At 49.7% G+C, this 25,363-nt stretch overlaps 1 protein-coding gene and 2 pseudogenes across 1 annotated transcript; 1 reads left to right on the forward strand and 2 right to left on the reverse strand.

Annotated features, from left to right (window-relative positions):
- Positions 1–459: 459 nt before the first annotated feature.
- On the reverse strand, positions 460–1,823 carry LOC125510291 (annotated as a pseudogene).
- A 26-nt stretch (positions 1,824–1,849) lies between these two features.
- Positions 1,850–4,628, forward strand: LOC125510292 (annotated as a pseudogene).
- A 145-nt stretch (positions 4,629–4,773) lies between these two features.
- LOC125510293 (auxin-responsive protein SAUR36-like) lies at positions 4,774–6,719 on the reverse strand. Its single transcript, XM_048675436.1, has one exon. It carries the CDS (start codon positions 5,254–5,256, stop codon positions 4,831–4,833), a length of 426 nt encoding a protein of 141 aa, XP_048531393.1. The 5' UTR covers positions 5,257–6,719; the 3' UTR covers positions 4,774–4,830.
- Positions 6,720–25,363: the final 18,644 nt, after the last annotated feature.

A 25,363-nucleotide genomic window follows, 5' to 3' on the forward strand; every position in this document is an offset into this window, starting at 1 on the left:
CCTTGAACATAGTTCATACATATTCTAGTGAAGGAAGTAGAAGGAAACCATGGACTTAAAGTTTGTGGTTAGGTGGCTGAACTTGGTGATGGTGCTGCGAAGGGGTTGGGGATGAGAGGATTGATGGACAATGAACAAACTGCTGATTGTTTACTAAAAATAGAACTGCTGTTCCTACCTCCAACTATAAACGTTGGATTGAGACTGCGTGTCCCAGATGGAGGTGGGTTGAGCAGTTCATAAGTTTTGGTTAGAGGTAGTATGTGTCATTGCCGGAAGTGGCCAATTCCGGATCTCCATTCCTCATGTGCTAGAGACTGCTCTGCATTGGCTTCACGGATTCTCATCAGCTCACCACACTTTGGTGAAAAGCTAGCATCAGAGGGGACATGGCACATGATGGTCCAGGAGCCTTTCACAGGCACATGCGGAGTTCACTTCATTGCTTTTGGGTGTGTACTTTGCACTTACAACTGCAGCTGTATGTTAGGTGTTTGTTAGTTTAACAGTGCTTTGATTGCTACAGATCTGGCAAGTTGCTGGGCAGCTACATAACTCATTGTCCACACACGGTCTGCATGGTTTCTAGCATAGCATGTGTCAACCATTTTTCCAGTATCTTCCTTGCATTTAACTGGGCAGTTGAGGGTTTCTAGGTCACAGCCTTGAACCTATCCAAGGGCTTGTCATTAGTTCCATGTTGGTATTTCTTTTGGGGAAGTGAGCATCCTGATGAGGACATCTATGACACAAACATAGCATGGAAATTTATTTGCCAAGTACAAATCATGATGAGTTTATACTGCATGACAGACCCGATTTCTGAACGCTAGTAGGTTTGCTGGTCCTGACTTGAGTATAATTCGATGAATCTGTCATCAGTTGAACAACTTGCAGTAGCCTTTGTCCAAAGGTCACCTCTCTAATCTATCTGCCAGGACTTACCTGCGCAACCTAAACTTTCTTTGTAATAACTTGTGTCTGAGGCCATTTAATTGCAATTTTTTCTGTCGACGCTTAATGCTTAGGTCCTAAAAACTGTGATTAATCATTTATTTTTGAAACAAAGTATATGCATACACTGAAGAGTAATGTATCTAACTACTGTCCATCTTCCTTGATTGCTTCTATGCTAGAAAGATCAAAATGCTACACAAACTGTTTTCCTTAGTCTATTTTCCTATATCTCTGCAGATGGTAATCAGGAGCAGCAGACACCGAAATGTTGGCCAACTCCCAAATGTTGGGCCACATGATAGTGGCATGGCATCGCCATGGTGTTGAGGAACACGGCCTCTATGTCTGCGGAGGCGCTTCTCCTGAGCAAGCAGATGGCATACTCCATCACCGATGCATCGCAGGGAAGTGTGATTCTGTCACTGTCAACTCCTGCGAAGCCGAACTCCTCCTGGGACATCCTCAAGAGCTCACCGAAGATGGTCGTTCCAAGGAACACAATGGGCACCATCGGCAGCATACACGACGCATTGGCCCTTGCCGGCCACTGACGAGCACGACGTGCCGCACGGCCTTCTGGCTTCTTCTGTGGACATTGATGGCGATCAGGTGAGCCTCTTCCTCCCGATAGCCGCCACCCTCTGCCACTTCTTGGCCAGCCGAGCGAGTGTCGTGGCACTCATTATGGTAGTTTCTTGTGTTTCTGGAACTGGAGACATTCTTCTGCTAGTTGGAGGTTGGAATGCCTTTCTCTGTGGATGAAGTGGTGGTGTTTGGTGGTCACTAGCCATGGATTTATAGCTGAAGAGTGAAGGAGTACCCACATATGGTGTAGTGTGTGATGGTTTGGCAGGAGACAATGCCATGTGTATGGCACATGCGCTGTTGCAGTTTTGGAGGTGCCGTGATGTGATCTGGATCAGGTCTGCTGGGGCCAAGTGTTTGGCACTTGCTGGAGCTTGCGATGGACGTCCCACCTGCACAGCCATGGTGACCGGTTTCCTGGGGAAATGGCACGAGCACGAGGGCCCCATGGGGCTCTCTAGCCACAAGCACATTCATCACATTTTCTGCAGCTACTTCAACACAACGCTCTCACTGATAGCTACACACAACCTACACGCATATGCACTTCCCTTAGCCCTCTTTGTTGTTCGTTCTACTATAAATCCATGACCTGCTAAACACAGCTTCTTCATCTCATTTCTGCTCTTTGGGCTTACCTCAAGCCTTTCAGACTTTTTGTTACTTTGCTCTCTTAATTTATAAAAATTGCAGTGGGGTTTTACCCTACTGTTTATAGTCAAAAAAAAAACAATCTACAACACACATTCAGACTTCCAGAGCCAAAGTGAAATTTAGCCAGCTATGATCCATCCAAAGAAGCTTGCTCAGCTCGTCAAGAAGTGCCAACGGATGTTGGCAGCTGGAGCCGGTGCCCGCCGTCGGCATGCCTCAGACACGGCCGATGATGAATGCTGCAGTACAGCATCTGTGGCTGCTGATGAGGGCCACTGCGTGATGTACACCACCGATGGAGCACGGTTCGAGGTCCCTCTGGCATACCTCGGGACGACGGTGTTCGCTGAGCTCCTGAGGATGTCCGAGGAGGAGTTTGGCTTCACGAGTGGCGGCGACGGAGGCAGGATCATGCTGCCCTGCGACGCCACGGTGATGGGAGTATGTCTTGTGCCTGGTCAGGAAAGAGGCCTCCGAGGAGGTCGAGAAGGCGTTCTTGAACTCCATTGCTGGGCACTGTCACAACTACAATGCTAGTTGCATGGCCCCATCAATGGGAATCACCCGTCAGTTTGCTCTTTGTACTTAGCTACTAGCTTAGTTTCTGAAATACTGTTTTGGTTAGGACTGAGGAGATCTATAGTCTGATGTAAGATTCGATCATCACAGGAAATGATACAGAAGAGACAATTTTTTGGGATTTTTTTTGGATTATGTGACACATCCTTCAACATTCTGCTCAAAGTTCTTGAGGTGAATTGTGGGTGCAGCGGCTAAAAGCAGGGGATGTGAATGATGGAACTCGGCAACAGCGCCGGCGAAGGGGAGAGATGAACGATCAACGAGCTGCCTTTCCTACCTCTAGCAAGGACCATCGGATTGACAATTTGACATTGTGTGAGCTGTTTATAAGATTTTGGAGAGAACGTGCTCCACGTAGACCTGCCTCGGAGATGGACGCTTGAACTACCGCTGGCGTGTGATGTCCGATACGCAGCTAGCCTCTGTGTGGGTGTGCTCGGTGGCATCTTGCTTGCTCGAGCACCTCCTCCATACTCCGGTGGGAATTCCAGACTGGAGTAATCTCATAGCAAAGAGATCAAATTTGATTAGGTTAGGTCTGTAGTTACAGAAAAGATGAGCAAGTCGATCTGCTTTATGTAATTCAAGAAACCAAATAATCCAAGTTTAATTTGGATATAAAGTATTCACCTTTCTGAAGAAATTAGGACATCATACATATCTCTGATACTCTGCTTTTGATCTTTTGTTTTGTAGGCATTACCCCAAAAGTAGATAAACACTTAACATGGTTATACTGTGCTATAACATGATTTTTACTGGCATTTAAAAGAGGGTATCTGTTCATTATTTTTTTATGCAAATTGAATACATTTTTCGTTCAGATAGGTTCAAAAGAAAATCAGAAGAAAAAAGATTGACTGTAGGTGCTGGGTTAACAGGTTTCTGCTAGATTCGTTACAGCCTTGCAAGATTGAAAAGGCTTTACATAGCAATTTCTCAAGTGGAAGCGGGAAGAATGCCAATGATTTCATGAACACTAAGAGAAGCACAATTTCCATTTCCCTTCTATCTCTGTCCGACTACTTTACTAACACATAAACATACGGAGCTGCAAACAGCCAGTTCTTGCTTGACAGTTAACCATCACTTGCTTTTACCCCAATAATTGAAATCTTCCTTATGCCCATTAAAACTTGTGGAGTAAACCCTGCTTTCTATTCCATTTTGTTTTTGTTATCATACTTCATTTCTATTGGATTGTTGTCATTGCAATACTTTTCTAGAGGATTCATCATTAAAATGGTTCCTGTACCACCTGATCATTTCAATGATTCACAAGTTTTTAATGCCTTGGCTTAGATGATAGATTGTACAGAAACTTGTTGTGGAGCAGGATGGAACTACCGATGCCTAAAAATAATTGCAACCATTGTTGGTATATTGTACACTTGTACGGAACTGAAATGTATCCTCCTTGGGTGTTCCTTCTCGAGGCACGTCTGGTCCGAGATCCTCTCCTGGATGCGCATGACTTGCAGGCCCCCGAGCAATGAGGCTACCCTCTTTGATTGGTGGCATGATGCCCGGCAGGTCACGCCCAAGGCGATGCGCAAGGGGCTGGCATCCGCGACACTTCTTACCTCCTGGATGATCTGGAAGCATCGCAACGATTGCGTCTTCAACGACGCACGCCCTTCCATCCGGACGCTAGTTCACGGCATCAAGGAGGAGGCCAAACTTTGGGCTACGGCAGGCGCTGCTGGGCTCAGAGTAGTCTTGCCCCCGACCTGGGACGTGCACTAGCTCGTGTCCCCTGACTGTAATTCGCCTCCTAGGAGGACTGTAACATAAAACACTCTTTCTCTTCAATACAATGAAACGCAAAGCTTTTGCGTTTTCCCGAAAAAGAACAATGCATACTGCTGGTGGCCATAATACTGCTTTGTTGCATTATTGATCAGTTGCTATATATACAATTTTCCTGCTCCTAGTTTCTGCTGTCTTTTGTTAAAAAATAATAATTCTACTGTCTAACTATCTTACACTATCCAGCCAAACTACACAAGACAGAAGACATCATCAGGGTCCTGAATGCATGTTCTTCAGAAGCTACAAACAGTAAATCTGGTTGCTGTCTCCAACAGTAGGCATCACACAGCCAGTGTAGTGGCAAGACGTTACCATAGAGCTCAGCAATGCACTCTCGACCTCGGCGGAGGCCTTTCTCCTGAGCAAGCACATGGCATACTCCATCACTGCAGCATCACAGGGCAGTGTGATCTCGCCATCGCTCGCAAAGCCAAACTCCTCCTGGGACATCCTCAGGAGCTCACCGAATACCGTCGTGCTGAGGTACTCCAACGGGACCTCAAAATGCCCCCCATCAGCCGTGTACATGACACAGTGGCCCTTGGCTGGTACAGAACTGTAGCAGTCTTCATCTTCTTTGGCTGACGCCGTGAGCCTCTTCCTCCCAAGTGCTTCCACCCTCTGCAACTTCTTCGCCAATTGAGCAAGTCTCTTGGCACCGACCATAGTTGATTCTCGGTCTTTGAATTTTCAGCTGGAGATCTGAAGAAGTGAGCTATGGATGTTGCAGGGATGAGCGGATGAAGAAGTGATGGTGTTGAGCTGAGCCACTTGCTGAATTTATAGGCCAGGGGAAGGACGTCTTGACGGTGAACTGTGCTTGTCATTGAGAAAAGTTGGCAGGGGAGTGGGGCCAAATGTTGGTGTATGCTGGAGCCTATAGTTGCAATTGGTAGGCATGGGTCTGCTTTCTTATCATTTGCGGCTGCCATACCGAACCACGTAGCCAACAAGAGGTGTGTCGAAAACATGGCTACAGGCAACGTGCGAGGAATACAACAATGGGTTCCAGATTCAGGGACTGAACAATTTCGGTGAGCACTGATCAATTATATGCCATATATTGATGTGCTTCTCTTGATTGGAGTGTCATGATAATGTTTATTGTTCATGCACCTGATCAATCTATTCTCTGTGAACATTCAGTTGAAAAGCTCGTGCTCGGTCTAGCACATGATGTGTTCAATTTCCGGCATGTCACATGTTTATGGCCCATTCTTGCCTTGTGAATGGGCTGTTACTTTTTTTTTAGAAAAGGAGGATGACCCTCGGCCTCTGCATCTGGGCGATGCATACGGGAGTACTTGTTCATTATTCCAGAGGGAGTATTTGTTATGGGTACATGAGCACATGACTAGAACAAGACCTGTTCTGAAGCCGCCTTAATTTGTATCCTCTGAAAGTGTGGTAGGTACGTCATGTTTGCAAGGTGAAGCATACGCCTCTACCGTGTGTTGGGTTGACTACTCACTGGGTTCCGTATGTATGCGTGACGTTTGCAGTGTGATGTTTCCTGTTATAGTTGGGTTTCAAACACAAATATTTGGACCATCCTGAACTGAGAAGGAAACCTCTCTCTGAATGTGATGACACACATGTATGTATACTAGACATGTGTGCAGCTCCTTTTGTTTCTGAACCTGTGATCATTTAGTTTTTTCTTGAGCTACATTGGCCGCTTTATTCCCTTGAGATTTGACTGCTTGAGAATCATAGGATCTGGTTGGCTTAATTAGCATTGCGACTGAAACTGGTGGTTAGAGACGGTGCAGTTCCATCTGTTGAATAATGACTGAATTTGTGGGCGATGGAGAAGATATGATTGGGGGGCCTGGTGAAGTGCATTCTGCATTCTACTAGTACCTTTCAGTGTGGCAAAAAGGCTTCTAGTCAGTCAGCAAGCAACGTGTAATTCAGTCATTAAGCAAGGCGATGGAGAAGATATGCGGTTCCCAACGTGGCGAGCGTGTGTGGTCTCCGCTTCCATTGACAAGCAATGTGGTTCCCATGAAGCCTTGCACTTGCACGCGCCCTGGTTAATTAATTACGGACGCATTAAGCACCCTGATTTGATATCATCTTGGCTGGCTTTACGCTTTGCAGGTACGTGTATACTCCCTCCGTTTCTAAATATAAGTTTTTCTAGAGATTTCAATGCGGACTACATACGAAACAAAATAAGTGAATCTATACTCTAAAGCATATCTATATACATCCATATGTAGTCCTTATTGAAATCTGTAAAAAGACTTATATTTAGAAACGGAGAAAGTATATATGTAGCATTGAATGTCGCGCTGACGGGGCGCGCTTCGAGGTGCCCCTGAGGCACTCGGCATAGCGGTCGTCGGCGAGCTCCTAGGGATACTGCGGCGGTGACGGAGGGTCATGTGTGTACTCCGTTCTCGGAAGGGGCGAAGGAGGCTGAGAGGGTTCGCCACTACCAAAATTGCTCCATCATAGCAGTCATCCAAGGGGCCTAGTGGAATAGTAGCGGTAGCTGCTTCTAGCTAGTTTCTGACGATGCACCATGTCTTAGACTAGCTTCTTAGCCATTATTTTCTTTAGAATGATGATGCATGTAAATGCTGCACTTAAAATTTTGAGACATGAATGACATTAGCATGGATTTCTTCTTCTCTTCGATCTCAAGATGAAAAAACCGCCCGATCTGCATAAATAATGCGGAGGGGCGGTCCTCTCCTCCCACGTCAAGGGGCCGCTAGACCTGGGCATTCGGTAGAAACCGAAATTTCAGTTTCTACTGTTCGGTTTATTTGTGAATTCGGTTAGCAAAAATCAAAACCGAAATAAACACACAAAAAACAGCTAACCGAAATTTCGGTTAACCGACCTGTTCGGTTCGGTTTTCAGATTAAACCGAACGATGCCTTGTGTTGAGCGCTTCCATTCTCAGGAACATATTATATCACCGAGCGCTCAGCGCTCTGTCCTCTTGTGCATGGCCAGTAGAGGTGGGGACCAAACCACCTTCACCTCCCATCGTACACTTCACTAGTCCACAGAAGCACGTCATGTTGTGTTTGGACTTTGCAATCACGTGGCCGGCCCATACTTATCAATCAACAACAGCCGCTGCCTAGCAGGCCTTGGGCCGTTCGTCCTGTAAGTGCTGGCTAGCGCATCTGGCGCTCGCACGCGGTGCGTAGCGGGCCGGCCCAATCAACCTGTGAAAAAAAACGAGAATGGAACATGTTCAACGTTAAATCGATAAAACAGGGAATCGATCTCTGCTCGCTTAATTGGACAGCTTCGAGCGTTCCCACCAGACTAGGCTAACTTTGTTGCCTTTCTCCAAGAAATAATCCTATTTGATCCCTCTTTTAGTACGAACATTAACATATACTCAACTCTGTCCACGTTGATTAATATAAAAATGAAAAAGTTTACAAATTCAAAATGTTCACGGATTTTTTTTAAAAAGTTCATCAAAACTGAAAAAATTCATTGATTTTGAAAAGAGCTCACCGGATTTGAAATAAGTTCATTGGTTTTTTGAAAAAAATGTTCATCGAGTTGAAAAAAGTTCACCGAATGTGAGAAAAAGTTCACAAATCTGAATAAAAGTTCGTAGAGTCAAAAAAAGTTCATCAAATTTCAAAAAAAGTTCATCAATTTTTAAAAAGTTCACATATGCGTCAATTTAAATAATATTTTTAAATCATCAACTTTTAGAAATAGTTCACTAAAATAAAAGAAAAGTTCATCTATTTGGAAAAAGTTCCCGCATTTAGGAAATGTAAAAAAATTAAAATGGATGAGGGAAGAAACAGGGAAGAAGAAAAAAACAGAAAACAAAAGTGACAAAAGAAGAGAACGAAAAAAGAAGAAGAAACAAATAAAAGGAAGAAAGGTTGCAACATATCAGATCTCCCTCTCTGGCGGGGTGATTATATGGCAAATTTGACAATTTTGACCTCTGGACGAAATCAATTCACAGAATAAACTGCCCGTGAAACAATTTCACGCCCCTGACCCTTTTGTGTAGCGCCCGCCACACAGGCGCCACACCCTACGGTGTAATGCCCAGCTCGGGGGCGTTGCACGCTAGTCCACCGTGGCAGCCCCTGGGCCCACACCCAGCAGTGCAGCGCCTCCGAGCTAGGCGCCACACATGCAATGTGCAGCCCCTGGGCCCGCACCCAGCAGTGCAGCGCCTCCGAGCTAGGCGCCACACATGTAATGTGCAGCGCCTAGCCGTCGGGCGCTGCACTGTGACTTATCCACCGCGGCGGCCCTCTCCTCCCCCACCCCATTGCACCACCAGTTACAGAAACAGCATAGCCGCGGCGGCGGCCCTCTCCTCTCCCCCTCTCAATCCCCTCTCCCAAATTCTTCAGATCTGACGATTTGGTCCGTGGATTCCTTCACCAATCCATCCTAGAAGGCACTCTCCTCCGATACCCTTCTTTCTATCCATAGAATGTATGATATTTTGAAGATTTGGGGAACCCTTGTTTGAATCTTGCATGTATTAGATTTGGGGAACCCTTGTTAGATTAGAATGTTGCATGTATTAGAATCTTTCATGTATTAGATACCTAATTTAGCAACCCTAGTTTAGTATATTTTATTGGAAAGATATGGTTTGGATACATAGGTTGACATGTTATTTTATATGGAAAAGAGATTTGTATTAAATCTTGCATGAAGTAGGCCTAGTTTAGTTTATTTGTGTTAAAATTATATTTGTATTGACAAGAATGCTTTGGATACATATGCTTTGAATTTTGTATGTACTAGGTGTACTTTAGTTTATTTGTATTCAAAAGATAATCGTGTTGACAAGAAAGCTTTCTTTCAAAATTGTTAGGATGGTTTGGCTTCTCGATGATCACTGGGACAAACAACACCGGTCGTACGCTATGGCGGTGGAGCAGCGGGTAATAATGAAAGTGGCCGGTTTTATGAATTTCGTGTTTATTTCAAACACAAATGCCCCATATGTAATGTTATGATTTGTTTGTTTGTAGGAGCTTGCACCTCTGAAGCTTCGTTCTCACGGGGTCATCCTTGGGTGGATGCGCTATGATGAGCGATACACACCGTATGTAAGGGAGACATGACTTCTCCCTTTCATTCAGATGGTCAGACGGTCGATGCCACCCAACAATGCTCCAGCACTCACCGCGCTTATTGATCATTGGCGGCCGGAGACACACAGTTTCCATCTTCGGACCGGGGACATGACCGTGATGCTCCAGGATATTGCTATGATCACCGGTCTTCCTATCGATGGGAATCCTCTATGTATGAGCACCGATTCTGATGGGTGGCGCGCGCAGATGAATGCCCTTATCGGTATGGTTCCTCCGGAGCCTCGGGAACCAGCAGCAGAAGACAAGAAGAAGGAAAGAGTCGCAGCCGGTGCTCCTTTCACGTGGATTACCGAGCACTTTGGTACTTGCCCACCGGAAGCTAATGAGGACACCGTCAAGACATATGATCGTGTCTACATGTGGTACGTGATATCCAGGACTATGTTTGCTGATGGTACAGGCAAGAATGCTCCATGGATGTGGCTGAAGGCGTTTACCGTCTTCGATGGCAATTGGAGTTGGGGTTCGGTGACATTAGCTTACTTGTATAGACAGGTATGAAGTTGTTTCTTTTTCACTTCATTGCTACATTATGAATGCGATCTTGCTCTTAATTCAACCATGTTCTCTTTTATGTGCAGTTGGACGAAGCCTGTTGTAGGTCATCTGGAGGTATTGGTGGTTGTTTGCTCGCACTTTCCATATGGAGCTGGGAGCGTTTTCCGGTTGGATGCCCGAAGACCGTGAAGTACGAGGATTGGGACGACAAAGGCAACCCACTACGGCTCCCCACTTGGGCTTACAAGTGGGATGTGTTAAATGAGACGACAGATGATCCCTCGGTCATGTACAAGTTGTACCAGAGCAAGCTTGACGCGATCACGCCTGAGCAGGTGAATCGACATTGCATAAGTGGTTATGATGCTTCTATTGTAAGTCGATATCAATTTTGCATTCTATCCCATTTTGCAGGTGGTATGGGAGCCGTATGGAACAGGAGACAGTTTTGGTAACCCTATAGAGTTCAGGCTGAATCCGATGTGCACTAGGGATAGGGATCTCTGGCGTATGCGATGCCCACTCATATGCAACTGGGCGGTTGAGCTTCACCTCCCACATCGAGTGCGCCGTCAGTTTGGTTTGTCCCGGGCACACCCGCCGGAGTGGGAGGACACAGACAAGTTGCTACACGCGTAAGATATAATTAACCTTGAGCACTTAGCAGCTTCTCGGCGGTTTCGATGGTGCTAATATTCTGTTTCTAACTTGCAGGTTGGATAGGAAAAGGCAGTGGAAGATCAAGGATTGAGACGAGCATCAAAGGAAGTATGTTGTACAGTTTACGCTTAGTGTGGAGCAAGCTAGGGCTGGAAAAGGAGTCCAGCTTCGTGAGCACTGCCCGATCGCATTCAACAACTATCTCACATGGTTTCTTGCAAGTACCCATGTGGAGGTATGAGGAGATTTTGGAAGAACCCACCGTTTTTGATGAGGTAGCCCAGCACCAGTACAACGCATTAGTTAGGAAAGGCAACTCAGTGATCCCTTCAGCTCCAATGATGAACTTTGTGGTATTTGTCCTCTTTGCTTTTCATTCACACTACTCACATCTTCGCTTTCCGAACACGTTAATACCATTTCTGTTCATAGCGTGCCTAGATCAAGAAAGCAGCTGATGAGACCGAGACTATTCTTGAAACAACCCCGGCTGGCAAAAGCAATGGGGAAGGTGCACTTCGAGCATTCATCAAGGTTCACATCTCCTTCAAACTAGCACTTAACATGTGTTGCTACATTGGATGTCTCATTCACTTGTACATGTTGCAGCGCTAGGGCCAAAAGTTAAGGTGGCTATCAAACCTTTTCGGTTGTCGTGACCCCTAGTATGTATCACCAGAATGGTGTAGGTCGGCGACACCATCAGATCCCGCTTCGGGGCAGGGCCATGGTGATCATTTGGAGGATGATGATGTGGGTGTGGTCACCCAAGAGGTTGTTGGGGATCGTAGCAGAATTTTAAAATTTTCTACGCATCACCAAGATCAATCTATGTAGTCATCTAGCAACGAGGGAGAGAGGAGTGCATCTACATAACCTTGTAGATCACGAGCAGAAGCGTTCAAGAGAACGGGGATGATGGAGTCGTACTCGACGTGATTCAAATCACCGATGACCTAGTGCCAAACGGACGGCACCTCCGCGTTCAACACACGTACGGAGCGAGGACGTCTCCCGTGCCTTGATCCATCAAGGAGGAGGGAGAGGTTGAGGAAGAGGGCTCCAACAACAGCACGACGGCGTGGTGATGGTGAAGCTGCAGTACTCCGGCAGGGCTTCGCCAAGCTCTTATGGAGGAGGAGATGTGTTGGGGAGGGGAGGGGCTGTGCCTTGGATGTGGTGTGCAGCCCTCCCCTCACCCCTCTATTTATAGGGGAAGGGGGAAGGGGGCCGACCCTCTCTAGATGAGATCTAGAGGGGGGGGGGGGCGGCCAAGGGGGGGGGGGCTGGCCCCCCAAGCAAGGGGGCGCCCCCCTTTAGGGTTTCCCCCAAACCCTAGGCACATGGGCCCTAGGGGGTGTGGCGCCCCAGCCCACTTGGGCTGGTTCCCTTCTCCATACAGCCCATAAGGCCCTCCGGAAGAGGTGGCCCCTCCCGGTGGACCCCCGGAACCCCTCCGGTGGCCCCGGTACAATACCGATATGCCCCCAATCCTTTCCGGCGACCGTATGACAACTTCCCATATATAAATCTTTACCTCCGGACCATTCCAGAACTCCTCGTGACGTCCGGGATCTCATCTGGGACTCCGAACAGCATTCGATAATCACATACAAGTCTTCCTAACAACCCTAGCTTCACCAAACCTTAAGTGTGTAGACCCTATGGGTTCGGGAGACATGCAGACATGACCGAGATGACTCTCCGGTCAATAACCAACAGCGGGATCTGGATACCCATGTTGGCTCCCACATGCTCCTTGATGATCTCATCGGATGAACCACGATGTCGAGGATTCAATCAATCCGTATACAATTCCCTTTGTCAATCGGTATGTTACTTGCCCGAGACTCGATCGTCGGTATCCCAATACCTTGTTCAGTCTTGTTACCGGCAAGTCACTTTACTCGTACCGTAATGCATGATCCCGTGATCAGCTACTTGATCACATTGAGCTCATTATGATGATGCATTACCGAGTGGGCCCAGAGATACCTCTCCGTCATACGGAGTGACAAATCCCAGTCTCGATTCGTGCCAACCCAACAGACACTTTCGGAGATACCTGTAATGTACCTTTATAGTCACCCAGTTACGTTGTGACGTTTGGCACACCCAAGGCACTCCTACGGTATCCGGGAGTTGCACAATCTCATGGTCTAAGAAAATGATACCTGACATTCAGAAAAGCTACAGCAAACGAACTACACGATCTTTGAGCTAAGCTTAGGATTGGGTCTTGTCCATCACATCATTCTCCTAATGATGTGATCCCGTTATCAATGACATCTAATGTCCGTAGTCAGGAAACCATGACTATCCTTTGATCAACGAGCTAGTCAACTAGAGGCTCACTAGGGACGTGTTGTGGTCTATGTATTCACACATGTATTACGATTTCCGGATAACACAATTATAGCATGAACAATAGACAATTATCATGAACAAAGAAATATAATAATAACCATTTTATTATTGCCTCTAGGGCATATTTCCAACAGTCTCCCACTTGCACTAGAGTCAATATTCTAGTTACATTGTGATGAATCGAACACCCATGCAGTTCCGGTGTTGATCATGTTTTGCTCTAGGGAGAGGTTTAGTCAACGGATCTGCTACATTCAGGTCCGTATGTACTTTACAAATCTCTATGTCTCCATTTTGAACACTTTCACAAATGGAGTTGAAGTGATGCTTGATATGCCTGGTCTTCCTGTGAAACCTGGGCTCCTTGGCAAGGGCAATAGCTCCAGTGTTGTCACAAAAGAGAGTCATCGGGCCCGACGCATTGGGTATGACTCCTAGGTCGGTAATGAACTCCTTCACCCAGACTGCTTCTTGTGCTGCCTCCGAGGCTGCCATGTACTCCGCTTCACATGTAGATCCCGCCACAACGCTTTGCTTGCAACTGCACCAGCTTACTGCCCCACCATTCAAAATATACACGAGAGTCATCCAGATCTGTGTCGAAGCTAGCATCGACGTAACCCTTTACGACGAGCTCTTCGTCACCTCCATAAACGAGAAACATTTCCTTAGTCCTTTTTAGGTACTTCAGGATATTCTTGACCGCTGTCCAGTGTTCCATGCCGGGATTACTTTGGTACCTTCGTACCAAACTTACGGCAAGGTTTACATCAGGTCTGGTACACAGCATAGCATACATGATAGACCCTATGGCCGAGGCATAGGGGGCGTCACTCATCTTTTCTCTATCTTCTGCCGTGGTCGGGCATTGAGCCGTGCTCAATCTCGTTCCTTGCAATACAGGCAAGAACCCCTTCTTTGACTGATCCATTTTGAACTTCTTCAATATCTTGTCAAGGTACGTGCTCTGTGAAAGACCAATGAGGCGTCTCAATCTATCTCTATAGATCTTGATGCCTAATATATAAGCAGCTTCTCCCAAGGTCCTTCATTGAAAAACACTTGTTCAAGTAGGCCTTTATGCTTTCCAAGAATTCTATATCATTTCCCATCAACAGTATGTCATCCACATACAATATGAGAAATGCTACAGAGCTCCCACTCACTTTCTGTAAATGCAGGCTTCTCCATAAGTCTGCATAAACCCAAACGCTTTGATCATCTCATCAAAACGAATGTTCCAACTCCGAGATGCTTGCATCAGCCCATAAATCGAGCGTTGGAGCTTGCACACCTTGTCAGCATTCTTAGGATCGACAAAACCTTCCGGCTGCATCATATACAATTCTTCCTTAAGGAAACCATTAAGGAATGCCGTTTTGACGTCCATTTGCCATATCTCATAATCATAGAATGCGGCAATTGCTAACATGATTTGGACGGACTTCAGCTTCGCTACGGGTGAGAAATTCTCATCGTAGTCAACCCCTTGAACTTGTCGATAACCCTTAGCGACAAGCCGAGCTTTATAGATGGTCACATTACCATCCGCGTCTGTCTTCTTCTTAAAGATCCATTTATTTTCTATGGCTCGCCGATCAATGGGCAAGTCAGTCAAAGTCCATAATTCGTTTTCATACATGGATCCTATCTCGGATTTCATGGCTTCCAGCCATTTGTCGGAATCCGGGCCCGCCATCGCTTTTTCATAGTTTGAAGGTTCACCGTTGTCTAACAACATGATTTCCAAGACAGGGTTGCCGTACCACTCTGGTGTGGAACGTGTCCTTGTGGACCTACGAAGTTCAGTAGCAACTTGATTTGAAGTTTCATGATCATCATCAACTTCCTTTCTAGTCGGTGCAAGCACCTCAGGAACATTTTCTTGAGCTGCGCCACTTACCGGTTCAAGAGGTAATACTTCATCAAGTTCTACCTTCCTCCCACTTATTTCTTTCGAGAGAAACTCTTTCTCTAGAAAGGACCCATTCTTGGCAACAAAGATCTTGCCTTCGGATCTGAGGTAGAAGGTATACCCAACAATTTCTTTGGGGTATCCTATGAAGACACATTTTTCCGATTTAGGTTTGAGCTTTTCAGGTTGAAGTTTCTTGACATAAGCATCGCATCCCCAAACTTTTAGAAACGACAGCTTAGGTTTCTTCCCAAACCATAATTCATACAGTGTCGTCTCAACGGATTTCGACGGAGCCCTATTTAAAGTGAATGCGGTAGTCTCTAAAGCATAGCCCCAAAATGACAGTGGTAAATCGGTAAGAGACATCATAGATCGCACCATATCCAATAGAGTGCGATTACGACGTTCGGACACACCATTACGCTGAGGTGTTCCAAGCGGCGTGAGTTGTGAAACTATTCCACATTTTCTTAAGTGTGTGCCAAATTCGTGACTCAAGTATTCTCCCCCGCGATCTGATCGCAAGAACTTGATTTTCCTGTCACGTTGATTCTCAACCTCACTCTGAAATTCCTTGAACTTTTCAAAGGTCTCAGACTTGTGTTTCATTAAGTAGATATACCCATATCTACTCAAGTCATCAGTGAGGGTGAGAACATAACGATAGCCACCGCGAGCCTCAACACTCATTGGACCGCATACATCAGTATGTATGATTTCCAATAAGTTGGTTGCTCGCTCCATTGTTCCTGAGAACGGAGTCTTGGTCATTTTACCCATGAGGCATGGTTCGCACGTGTCAAATGATTCGTAATTAAGAGACTCTAAAAGTCCATCTGCATGGAGCTTCTTCATGCGTTTGACACCTATGTGACCAAGGCGGCAGTGCCACAAGTATGTGGGACTATCATTATCAACCTTACATCTTTTGGTATTCACACTATGAATATGTGTAGCATTACGCTCGAGATTCATTAAGAATAAACCATTCACCATCGGAGCATGACCATAAAACATATCTCTCATATAAATAGAACAACCATTATTCTCGGATTTAAATGAGTAGCCATCTGTCGGTGTACTAGAGTAGGGGTACCCTAGTATCCCGAACTTGTGCATGGGCAGTCGCAGCATCCCGTGGCAAAGCTTGCCGAGTGACCGCCAAGACCCTCCACGGCTACTTTGAAGACCATTCAAGAGCAAAGTACTCAAACCAAGGCCCCGGCAAGAGGAGCCTGCCGGGAAGGCCAACCAAGGCATACCAAGAAAACTTGCCGCGACGCGCCACGCGTCCCGGCAAGGCCCGGTGAGCGACAAGCTCCCGAACACGACAAGACGACGACCGCGGCAAGGAGCTTGCCGCGGGAAACCCCCACTTCGTGCCCGCGCTCCAGCACACCCGCCAACATGTCGCTCTAGGACCCTCCCAAGCACACGTGGCGGGAGGCCGTGCAGCTAGGGGTGCGCGGTGGCAAGCAGGCGCTGACAAGATAACCATCGTGGCAAACGGTGGCGTCCCTAGCGGTCCCTTTCGGTACTGTTTAGGCGACACAGACGGGCAATTAATGCCCTTGACCCCTGCCACCAGGGGTAGGTACGATACACTGTACAAATAGTTGTACCAACCACCACTCTTCCGTTTTTTCCCTTTTGTCTACGTTGCCACCTGTCGGTGACCCCTTGAGCATATAAAAGGAGGCCCGTGTGCAACGTGGAAAGGAGAGAGCCAGTTCGAACACTCACGCTCGGTCTTGCTAGCCGCTGGTGTGTACTGTAGCACTCTGCGCTCCCGAGCTAGAAATCAATACAAAACCACAAAGCAGGAGTAGGGTTTTACGCATCCGTGCGGCCCGAACCTGGGTAAATCGCTCGCGTGCTTCGCCTCGATCTGCTCTTTGCACGACCTCCGCCCCCGCCGAACCGAAAGGGACCCGGTCCGCCGGTCCCATAGGTGCCCGTGGATCAGCACCCCGGCATCTTTGGCGCGCCAGGTAGGGGGACGTGCATGGTGAGACACGGTCGCCTGGACGAGATACTGCTCCTTCTAACGTAGTTAGAAGTCCGAGCATATCCCGCTCCTCACACCGTTCGCCACCGCCACCCGCCACCCGCCACCGCAGCAGAAGCTTTGGCGCGAGCGAGACACGGTCGCCTGGACGAGATACTGCTCCTTCTAACATAGTTAGAAGTCCGAGCATATCCCGCTCCTCGCACCGTTCGCCACCGCCAGCGTCAATCAGACCAGCGCGCTGGGCCCTCTGTTGACATGCATGCGCCAGGGGAACCAGGCGACTTGCCGTACGCGGTAGGTTGCCCTGCGTTCACTCGTGAGCTGCGGCAAGTCCAGTGGCCCAGTACATAAATAAAGCTCACGTGCTCCGCGCATTTTGTCGGTTTTATGCTTTCTATTTTTTGGCATATATGATCTGACACTTTGTGCAGCACCTACTCCACGGTAAGCACTAACGAGCCGTAAAGCTCCATATCTGTATTGCCTCTCCTCTCTTTTCAAAAGTAGATTCCCCTCGCCCGCAAGTTTGCCGGGGGGGAGAGGAGAGGAGAAGATGATGGTATGGACCAGGCGTCGTTCAAGAGAGTTTCGCCTTGCCAAGGAGCAAACAACAGAAAAGCTAAGTTGCCAAAGTTTGAGCGATCAAATTTTTTAATTTTTAAGTTATTTCCCTCGAACGACCGCACTTTGTATGGAAAACCTGTGCGCGGAGGAACCTACTCGTAGCTAGTTGCGCCCTTACTTTGTTTCGAGTCCGCTCAATAAATTAAGTGAGCTGCTAGCGCCCTTACTTTGTTTCGAGTCCGCTCAACAAATTAAGTGAGCTGCTGGCGCCCTTACTTTGTTTCGAGTCCACTCGACAACATTAAGTGAGCTGCAACTAGTCGCGACAAGGTTTCTTGCCGGTAGCGGCACTGCCAGCAGGCTGCTGACGTTCCGCACTCAGCGCTCGCGGCTAAAGTGCCTACACCGGCAAGTTCCCTGAAAGCGTAGGGTAAAAGCATATAAAGCAAAGAGTCAAGTAGAGGGAATGACATTGCAAATAATACCCAGAATAAAGTTATATTACAAAAATAGCTTGTCACAGCTCTGATAAATTGTTTTCATGACGAGGTAAACAGCGACAAGGGAAGAAGAGATGGGCGGCCTAATCTACGCGATCACGCGATCGCCTTCAACCCTCTTGATCCCGCTCACCTTGTCCACAATGGGTGCGACAAGGGCTTTGAGCTCCTCCAGATCAGCTTCTGGCGGCAAGGTCCTGAGGATGTTGGTGAGGCGGAGGCCAGGATTGCGGAAGGCCACCTTCATCAACACTTTCTCGAGGGCCCCTGCGCAGACCCTGCGCGACTCGTCAGCCAGTTGCTTGGGGATCCTCTCTCGGAGTCGCTGAAGGGCCGTCGCCACGCCCTTGAAGAACAGGACGAGCTTGGCGCTGGGTTGGAGGTTGTCGTCGGTGGAATACCCGAGATCCTCCATCCCCAGTTGCGCCAGCTCCTTGTCGATGTCCGTGGCGGCGTTCACAAGGCTCTCCGTCCAGTGCGTCACGGTCTCCCTGAAGGCGTTCTGGGCGGTGGCAGCGCTCTCCAGCAGCGCCTTGTCGGCCTTGATTTCCTCCTTCAAGGCCGCCTCCCGCTTCTTGGCGCTGTCCAGAGTCTTGGTCAAAGTGGTTTGCTTCAACTCAAGATCCATGTTGGAGACCTTGGCGGCGCTGAGCTCCTTGCCCTTCTCGGAGAGATCGGCCTCCAGCCGCGCCACTTTCGTCTTCAACTCCTCCTTGGCGGCCTCAGCGGCGGTGGCAGCGTCCTCCGCTTGCTTGAGGGCTCCGCCAAGCTTTTCCTCGCGCGAGGCAAGCTCCTCCTCGTGGGCGTCGAGATTGACCTTCCGCTGCGCCAGCTCGCCCTCCTCCGCGGCTAGCTTCACAGCGGCAAGTCGCTGGCGCTCTTCGGCTTCGGCCTTCTCGAGGATAAAGGACTTCTGCGCTTCAACGAGCCGCTCCCGCTCCTCCGCCAGGGATCGGAGGGCTTCCCGGTGGAAACCCCCGAGCTCTTCCGCGCGCTTTTCAATGTCTGCCCCCGCCTTCGCGACAAGTGCCTCGTGGGACTCCAGCTTGGCCTGTCGCGCGGGGTAGAGCGACATCAACCTCCGCAGCAGCCGCTCTTCTTCGGGCTCGTTGTTGCTGCTACTCGGCGCGTCGACCAGCGTCAACCCCGCGGAGGCAAGCACTTCTCCGTCGAAGATCTCCCCCTCGACCGACGCTCTGGAGCTTGATGCCCAGGGAAGATTGATGAAGACGTCGTCGCCGGCCTTCAGGTAGACGCCTGGCTGGGGCTCTCCGGAGCCTGGCGCTGCGGCAGCGGCGGACGGATCGACGGTCGGTGTAGCGCCTGGCGCTCCTGCGGCCTCAGGGCCGTCAGTGCGATCGCCGGACCCCTCGCCAGTTGCCGCGACGTCTGCCTTGGCGGCCTCTGCGCCGATGGCGTCGCCACCACCGGTTGCCTCGTCAGCGGCGACCTCGGTTTCCATCTGCTCCGCAGCGGGTGGATCTGACGACCGGAAAAGGGGGAAGAGTCAAGCAAAATCCAGCAAAAAGTCAAGAAGATCAAGAGAAGAACCCAAGGGAAGTTTTGAAGCAAGAGGAGTACCTGCACTAGGTTCTGCAGTCGTGGTCTCCGCCGTCGGGGGGCCACTGGCGTAGTCCCTCACCGGAGAACCCTCCCTTGCCGGAGACTTCTCCCCTGCCGGAGATCCCTCCCTTGCCGGAGACTTCTCCCTTACCGGGAAGCCCTCCCTTGCCGGAGAATTCTCCCTTGTCAGGGGATTTTCCCTTGGCTCCTGGTGAGGCTGCTCGGTTCCTACACAAGTCAACAAGCAGATATCAGCAAAGACAAGTACCCGAACGCGCCTCGCAGCAGAAAGTAAACCGTACACTTACGCTGGGGGCTGCCCTGGAGGAAAGTCGCCAGGTCCGGTAAGCTTGTCTCGGGCGCGCCACCTGCTGTCGCAGTGGGCTCGTCCTCGACGACGATCACCGGGGCCTTGGCTCTCTTTGCTGCTCTCTGAGCCAGAGTCCTAAGAAGGAACAAATTCAAAGCAAAGCAAATGAGATACAAGGCAAACAACAAGATTTGAAGAATTATAAGTACGACAAGAGAAGCTTACTCTTCTTCCTCTTCGTCGTCGGAGCTGAACGCGGAGAAGTCGAAGTCCGGCGCGCGCCCGGCGTGAGGAGGTGGAGGGGTAACTTCCCTTGGCCGCTTGGCAGGAGCGGTGGTGGTAGGCTGAGACGACCCCGCTCTGTCTGTCCGCGCGGCGTGAGTAGCGGCAGGGACTGAAGCGGTGGTCCGGCTAGACTCCGCTCTAGTTGCCGTCGCAGCATGAGGCGCTCCCGCGGCAACGGTGCTTGCCGCGGTAGAGCGTGTCGCGCGGCGCGGCGACTGTTGACCCGCTTGCCGCTCCGCCACGTCACAGGCCTTGCGGAGACGCCTTCTTGGCGGGGATGGAGGCCCTGCTTGCGGCGAGCTGCCTGAAGACGAGGAGGAAGAAGAGTTGATTTCCAACGAGCTGCTCATGTCCCTGGCGGGCTTGCTCGGCTCGGCGTCACGCCCGACAAGCTCCTTCTTGCCGGCGGCTTCCCCTCGCTCGGCATGGCTTGCCGCTTCCGCTGCATCAGCCTCCTCCACAGTAAAACCGAACTCGCCCGCGGCTGCGGCTGCGGCTGCCGCCTCCTCCATCCTGGTGGCGATGAGCGCCAACTCCGCATCCGTGGTGTCGCGGGTGAGGCCGTCCTTCTCGTCGGGACGGACTGGCACTTCCACCAAGTCGTCGAAGAACTGCTGCACGACCTCGTCGGCAGGTTCCTGCCAAGTTGGCACAATTCCATGCGAGTCACACTCCGGCATCATTGCACGGATGCGATCGAGCGAGGAATTGTTGCACAACGGCACGACGCCCCCCGGCAACCTGAACACCTCGGGATGTTGGGGGTCATATTTGAACAACTCCTGCAGCATTGCGTTGAGCTCCAGGACTGTGAAGTTATAGTTGAGGCCCGGCCGCAGCCTCATAATGTCTGCCGCGTTCTTGAACTCCCAAGTGGGCCTCCCCCGTTCCTGCAGGGGGGCGATGCGGCGGCGAAGGAAGTCTGCACCAACAGCGCCAACAGTAAGCCCGGCAAGCCTGAGACACAGGATCCTGGTGACGGCAATTCTCAGCCTGTCGTCTTCCGGGGCCATGTCGCTCCAATCGCTGCCGCGTGCTACTGGGGTTTTGCGCCGGGTGGTGAATGGCTGCGGATCCTCTTCGTCAATCCAGCACCAATCCGCTCTCCACTCCTCCCACTTGCCGCGGAACTCTCCCTCCAGATAGGTCTCCTTCTTTCCGGCCCTTGAGATCCAGGCAATCCCGCCGGATAGAGGCTCTCCTCTCTCTACTCGGGGTATGAAGAAGTGGCGGAAGAGGGCTACGTTGGGAAGGACTCCGACAAAGTTTTCACAGAGGTGTGCGAAAACTGCCATGGTCAGGACGGCATTGGGGGTGAAGTCAAGGAGATGGAATCCGTACGTATTCATGATGTCGCAGAAGAAATCTGAGAAGGGCGGACAGAGCCCGCAGTAGAAGAACAGAGCAAAAAAGGGGTATCTGTTCGGAGCCTTCTTCCAAGCAATGGCGGGGAGTACCTTTGTGCGCGGATGCGCGCGTGTCTCCGCCGACCAGAAGAGGTAGTACTTCTCCCTCAGCTCCTTCGCGGCAAGCTTGGGGGGGAAAACTGCCCGCTCCTTCCGCAGCGCCGCGAGCCGCTGCGCCTCGGTCGACTTCACGGCCTTCCCCTTGTCGGCTTTCGGAGCCATGGCGGAAGCAGTGAGGAGGCCGACGGCGTTGGTGATGCTGGCGGCAATGGGGGGCGGGGCGCTGCTCTCTCTCTCTGCTCTGGGATGGCGAGGGAGCGGCGGAGGTTTCTGAGATTGGAAACAGCAACGGGCGAATGTGCGAACTGCCACCATTTCCTCTGCTTATAAAGGGGGAGGGGGCGGACGTTCCGCATTTCCGAATAAAATAACCACCCACGATCTCGCCCACGACGCCGCATTCAACGCGTGCCGTTCGGGAAGGGCGCGGTGGATACGGAGTAAGATACGGCGTAACTTAGGCCGCGTGTGCCCGTGCCCTGTTTTGGGCCTGGCCCAACAGCGCTCGGCACCGTGTCTGGCCCAGGCCCGGGGGCTCCTGTCGGTGTACTAGAGTAGGGGTACCCTAGTATCCCGAACTTGTGCACGGGCAGTCGCAGCATCCCGCGGCAAAGCTTGCCGAGTGACCGCCAAGACCCTCCACGGCTACTTTGAAGACCATTCAAGAGCAAAGTACTCAAACCAAGGCCCCGGCAAGAGGAGCCTGCCGGGAAGGCCAACCAAGGCATACCAAGAAAACTTGCCGCGGCGCGCCACGCGTCCCGGCAAGGCCCGGTGAGCGACAAGCTCCCGAACACGACAAGACGACGACCGCGGCAAGGAGCTTGCCGCGGGAAACCCCCACTTCGTGCCCGCGCTCCAGCACACCCGCCAACGTGTCGCTCTAGGACCCTCCCAAGCACACGTGGCGGGAGGCCGTGCAGCTAGGGGTGCGTGGTGGCAAGTAGGCGCTGACAAGATAACCATCGTGGCAAACGGTGGCGTCCCTAGCGGTCCCTTTCGGTACTGTTTAGGCGACACAGACGGGCAATTAATGCCCTTGACCCCTGCCGCCAGGGGTAGGTACGATACACTGTACAAGTAGTTGTACCAACCACCACTCTTCCGTTTTTTCCCTTTTGTCTACGTTGCCACCTGTCGGTGACCCCTTGAGCATATAAAAGGAGGCCCGTGTGCAACGTGGAAAGGAGAGAGCCAGTTCGAACACTCATGCTCGGTCTTGCTAGCCGCTGGTGTGTACTGTAGCACTCTGCGCTCCCGAGCTAGAAATCAATACAAAACCACAAAGCAGGAGTAGGGTTTTACGCATCCGTGCGGCCCGAACCTGGGTAAATCGCTCGCGTGCTTCGCCTCGATCTGCTCTTTGCACGACCTCCGCCCCCGTCGAACCAAAAGGGACCCGGTCCGCCGGTCCCATAGGTGCCCGTGGATCAGCACCCCGGCACCATCTCGAATTAAACGAGATCCTGATACAATGTTCATGCTCAAAGCTGGCACTAAATAACAATTATTGAGGTTTAAAACTAATCCCGTAGGTAAATGTAGAGGTAGCGTGCCGACGGCGATCACATCGACCTTGGAACCATTCCCGACGCGCATCGTCACCTCGTCCTTCGCCAGTCTCCGCTTATTCCGCAGCTCCTGCTTTGAGTTACAAATGTGAGCAACCGCACCGGTATCAAATACCCAGGAGCTACTACGAGTACTGGTAAGGTACACATCAATTACATGTATATCACATATACCTTTCGTGTTGCCGGCCTTCTTGTCCGCTAAGTATTTGGGGCAGTTCCGCTTCCAGTGACCACTTCCCTTGCAATAAAAACACTCAGTCTCGGGCTTGGGTCCATTCTTTGGCTTCTTCCCGGCAGCTTGCTTACCGGGCGCGGCAACTCCCTTGCCGTCCTTCTTGAAGTTCTTCTTACCCTTGCCTTTCTTGAACTTAGTGGTTTTATTCACCATCAACACTTGATGTTCCTTTTTGACTTCTACCTCTGCTGATTTCAGCATTGAATATACCTCAGGAATGGTCTTTTCCATCCCCTGCATATTGAAGTTCATCACAAAGCTCTTGTAGCTCGGTGGAAGCGACTGAAGGATTCTGTTAATGACCGCGTCATCCGGGAGATTAACTCCTAGCTGAGTGAAGCGGTAATGCAACCCAGACATTCTAAGTATGTGCTCACTAACAGAACTATTTTCCTCCATCTTACAGCTGAAGAACTTGTCAGAGACTTCATATATCTCGACCCGGGCATGATCTTGGAAAACCATCTTCAGCTCTTCAAACATCTCATATGCTTCGTGTCGCTCAAAACGCTTTTGGAGCCCCGGTTCTAAGCTATAAAGCATGCCGCACTGAACGAGGGAGTAATCATCAGCACGTGTCTGCCAAGCGTTCATAACGTCTTGGTTCTGTGGGACAGGTGCGTCACCTAGCGGTGCTTCTAGGACATAATCTTTCTTGGCAGCTATGAGGATGATCCTCAGGTTCCGGACCCAGTCCGTATAGTTGCTTCCATCGTCTTTCAGCTTGGTTTTCTCTAGGAACGCGTTGAAGTTGAGGACAACGTTGGCCATTTGATCTACAAGACATATTGTAAAGATTTTAGACTAAGTTCATGATAATTAAGTTCATCTAATCAAATTATTCAATGAACTCCCACTTAGATAGACATCCCTCCAGTCATCTAAGTATAACATGATCCGAGTTAACTAGGCCGTGTCCGATCATCACGTGAGACGGACTAGTCAACATCGGTGAACATCTTCATGTTGATTGTAGCTTCTATACGGCTCATGCTCGACCTTTCGGTCTTCTGTGTTCCGAGGCCATGTCTGTACATGCTAGGCTCGTCAAGTCAACCTAAGTGTACTGCGTGTGTAAATCTGGCTTACACCCGTTGTATTCGAATGTTAGAATCTATCACACCCGATCATCACGTGGTGCTTCGAAACAACGAACCTTCGCAACGGTGCACAGTTAGGGGGAACACTTTCTTGAAATTATTACGAGGGATCATCTTATTTAAGATACCGTCGTTCTAAGCAAATAAGATGTAAAACATGATAAACATCATATGCAATCAAATAGTGACATGATATGGCCAATATCATTTGCTCCTTTTGATCTCCATCTTCGGGGCTCCATGATCATCGTTGTCACCGGCATGCCACCATGATCTCCATCATCATGATCTCCATCATCGTGTCTTCTTGAAGTTGTCTCGTCATCTATTACTTCTACTACTATGGCTAACGCTTTAGCAATAAAGTAAAGTAATTACATGACGTTTATGTTGACACGCAGGTCATAGATAAATAAAGACAACTCCTATGGCTCCTGCCGGTTGTCATACTCATCGACATGCAAGTCGTGATTCCTATTACAAGAACATGATCATCTCATACATCACATATATCATTCATCACATCCTTTGGCCATATCACATCACAAAACACTTGCTACAAAAACAAGTTAGACGTCCTCTAATTGTTGTTGCAAGTTTTT

This window comes from Triticum urartu, chromosome 5 (assembly GCF_003073215.2).
Source record: "Triticum urartu cultivar G1812 chromosome 5, Tu2.1, whole genome shotgun sequence".
Classification (NCBI taxonomy): Eukaryota; Viridiplantae; Streptophyta; class Magnoliopsida; order Poales; family Poaceae; genus Triticum; species Triticum urartu.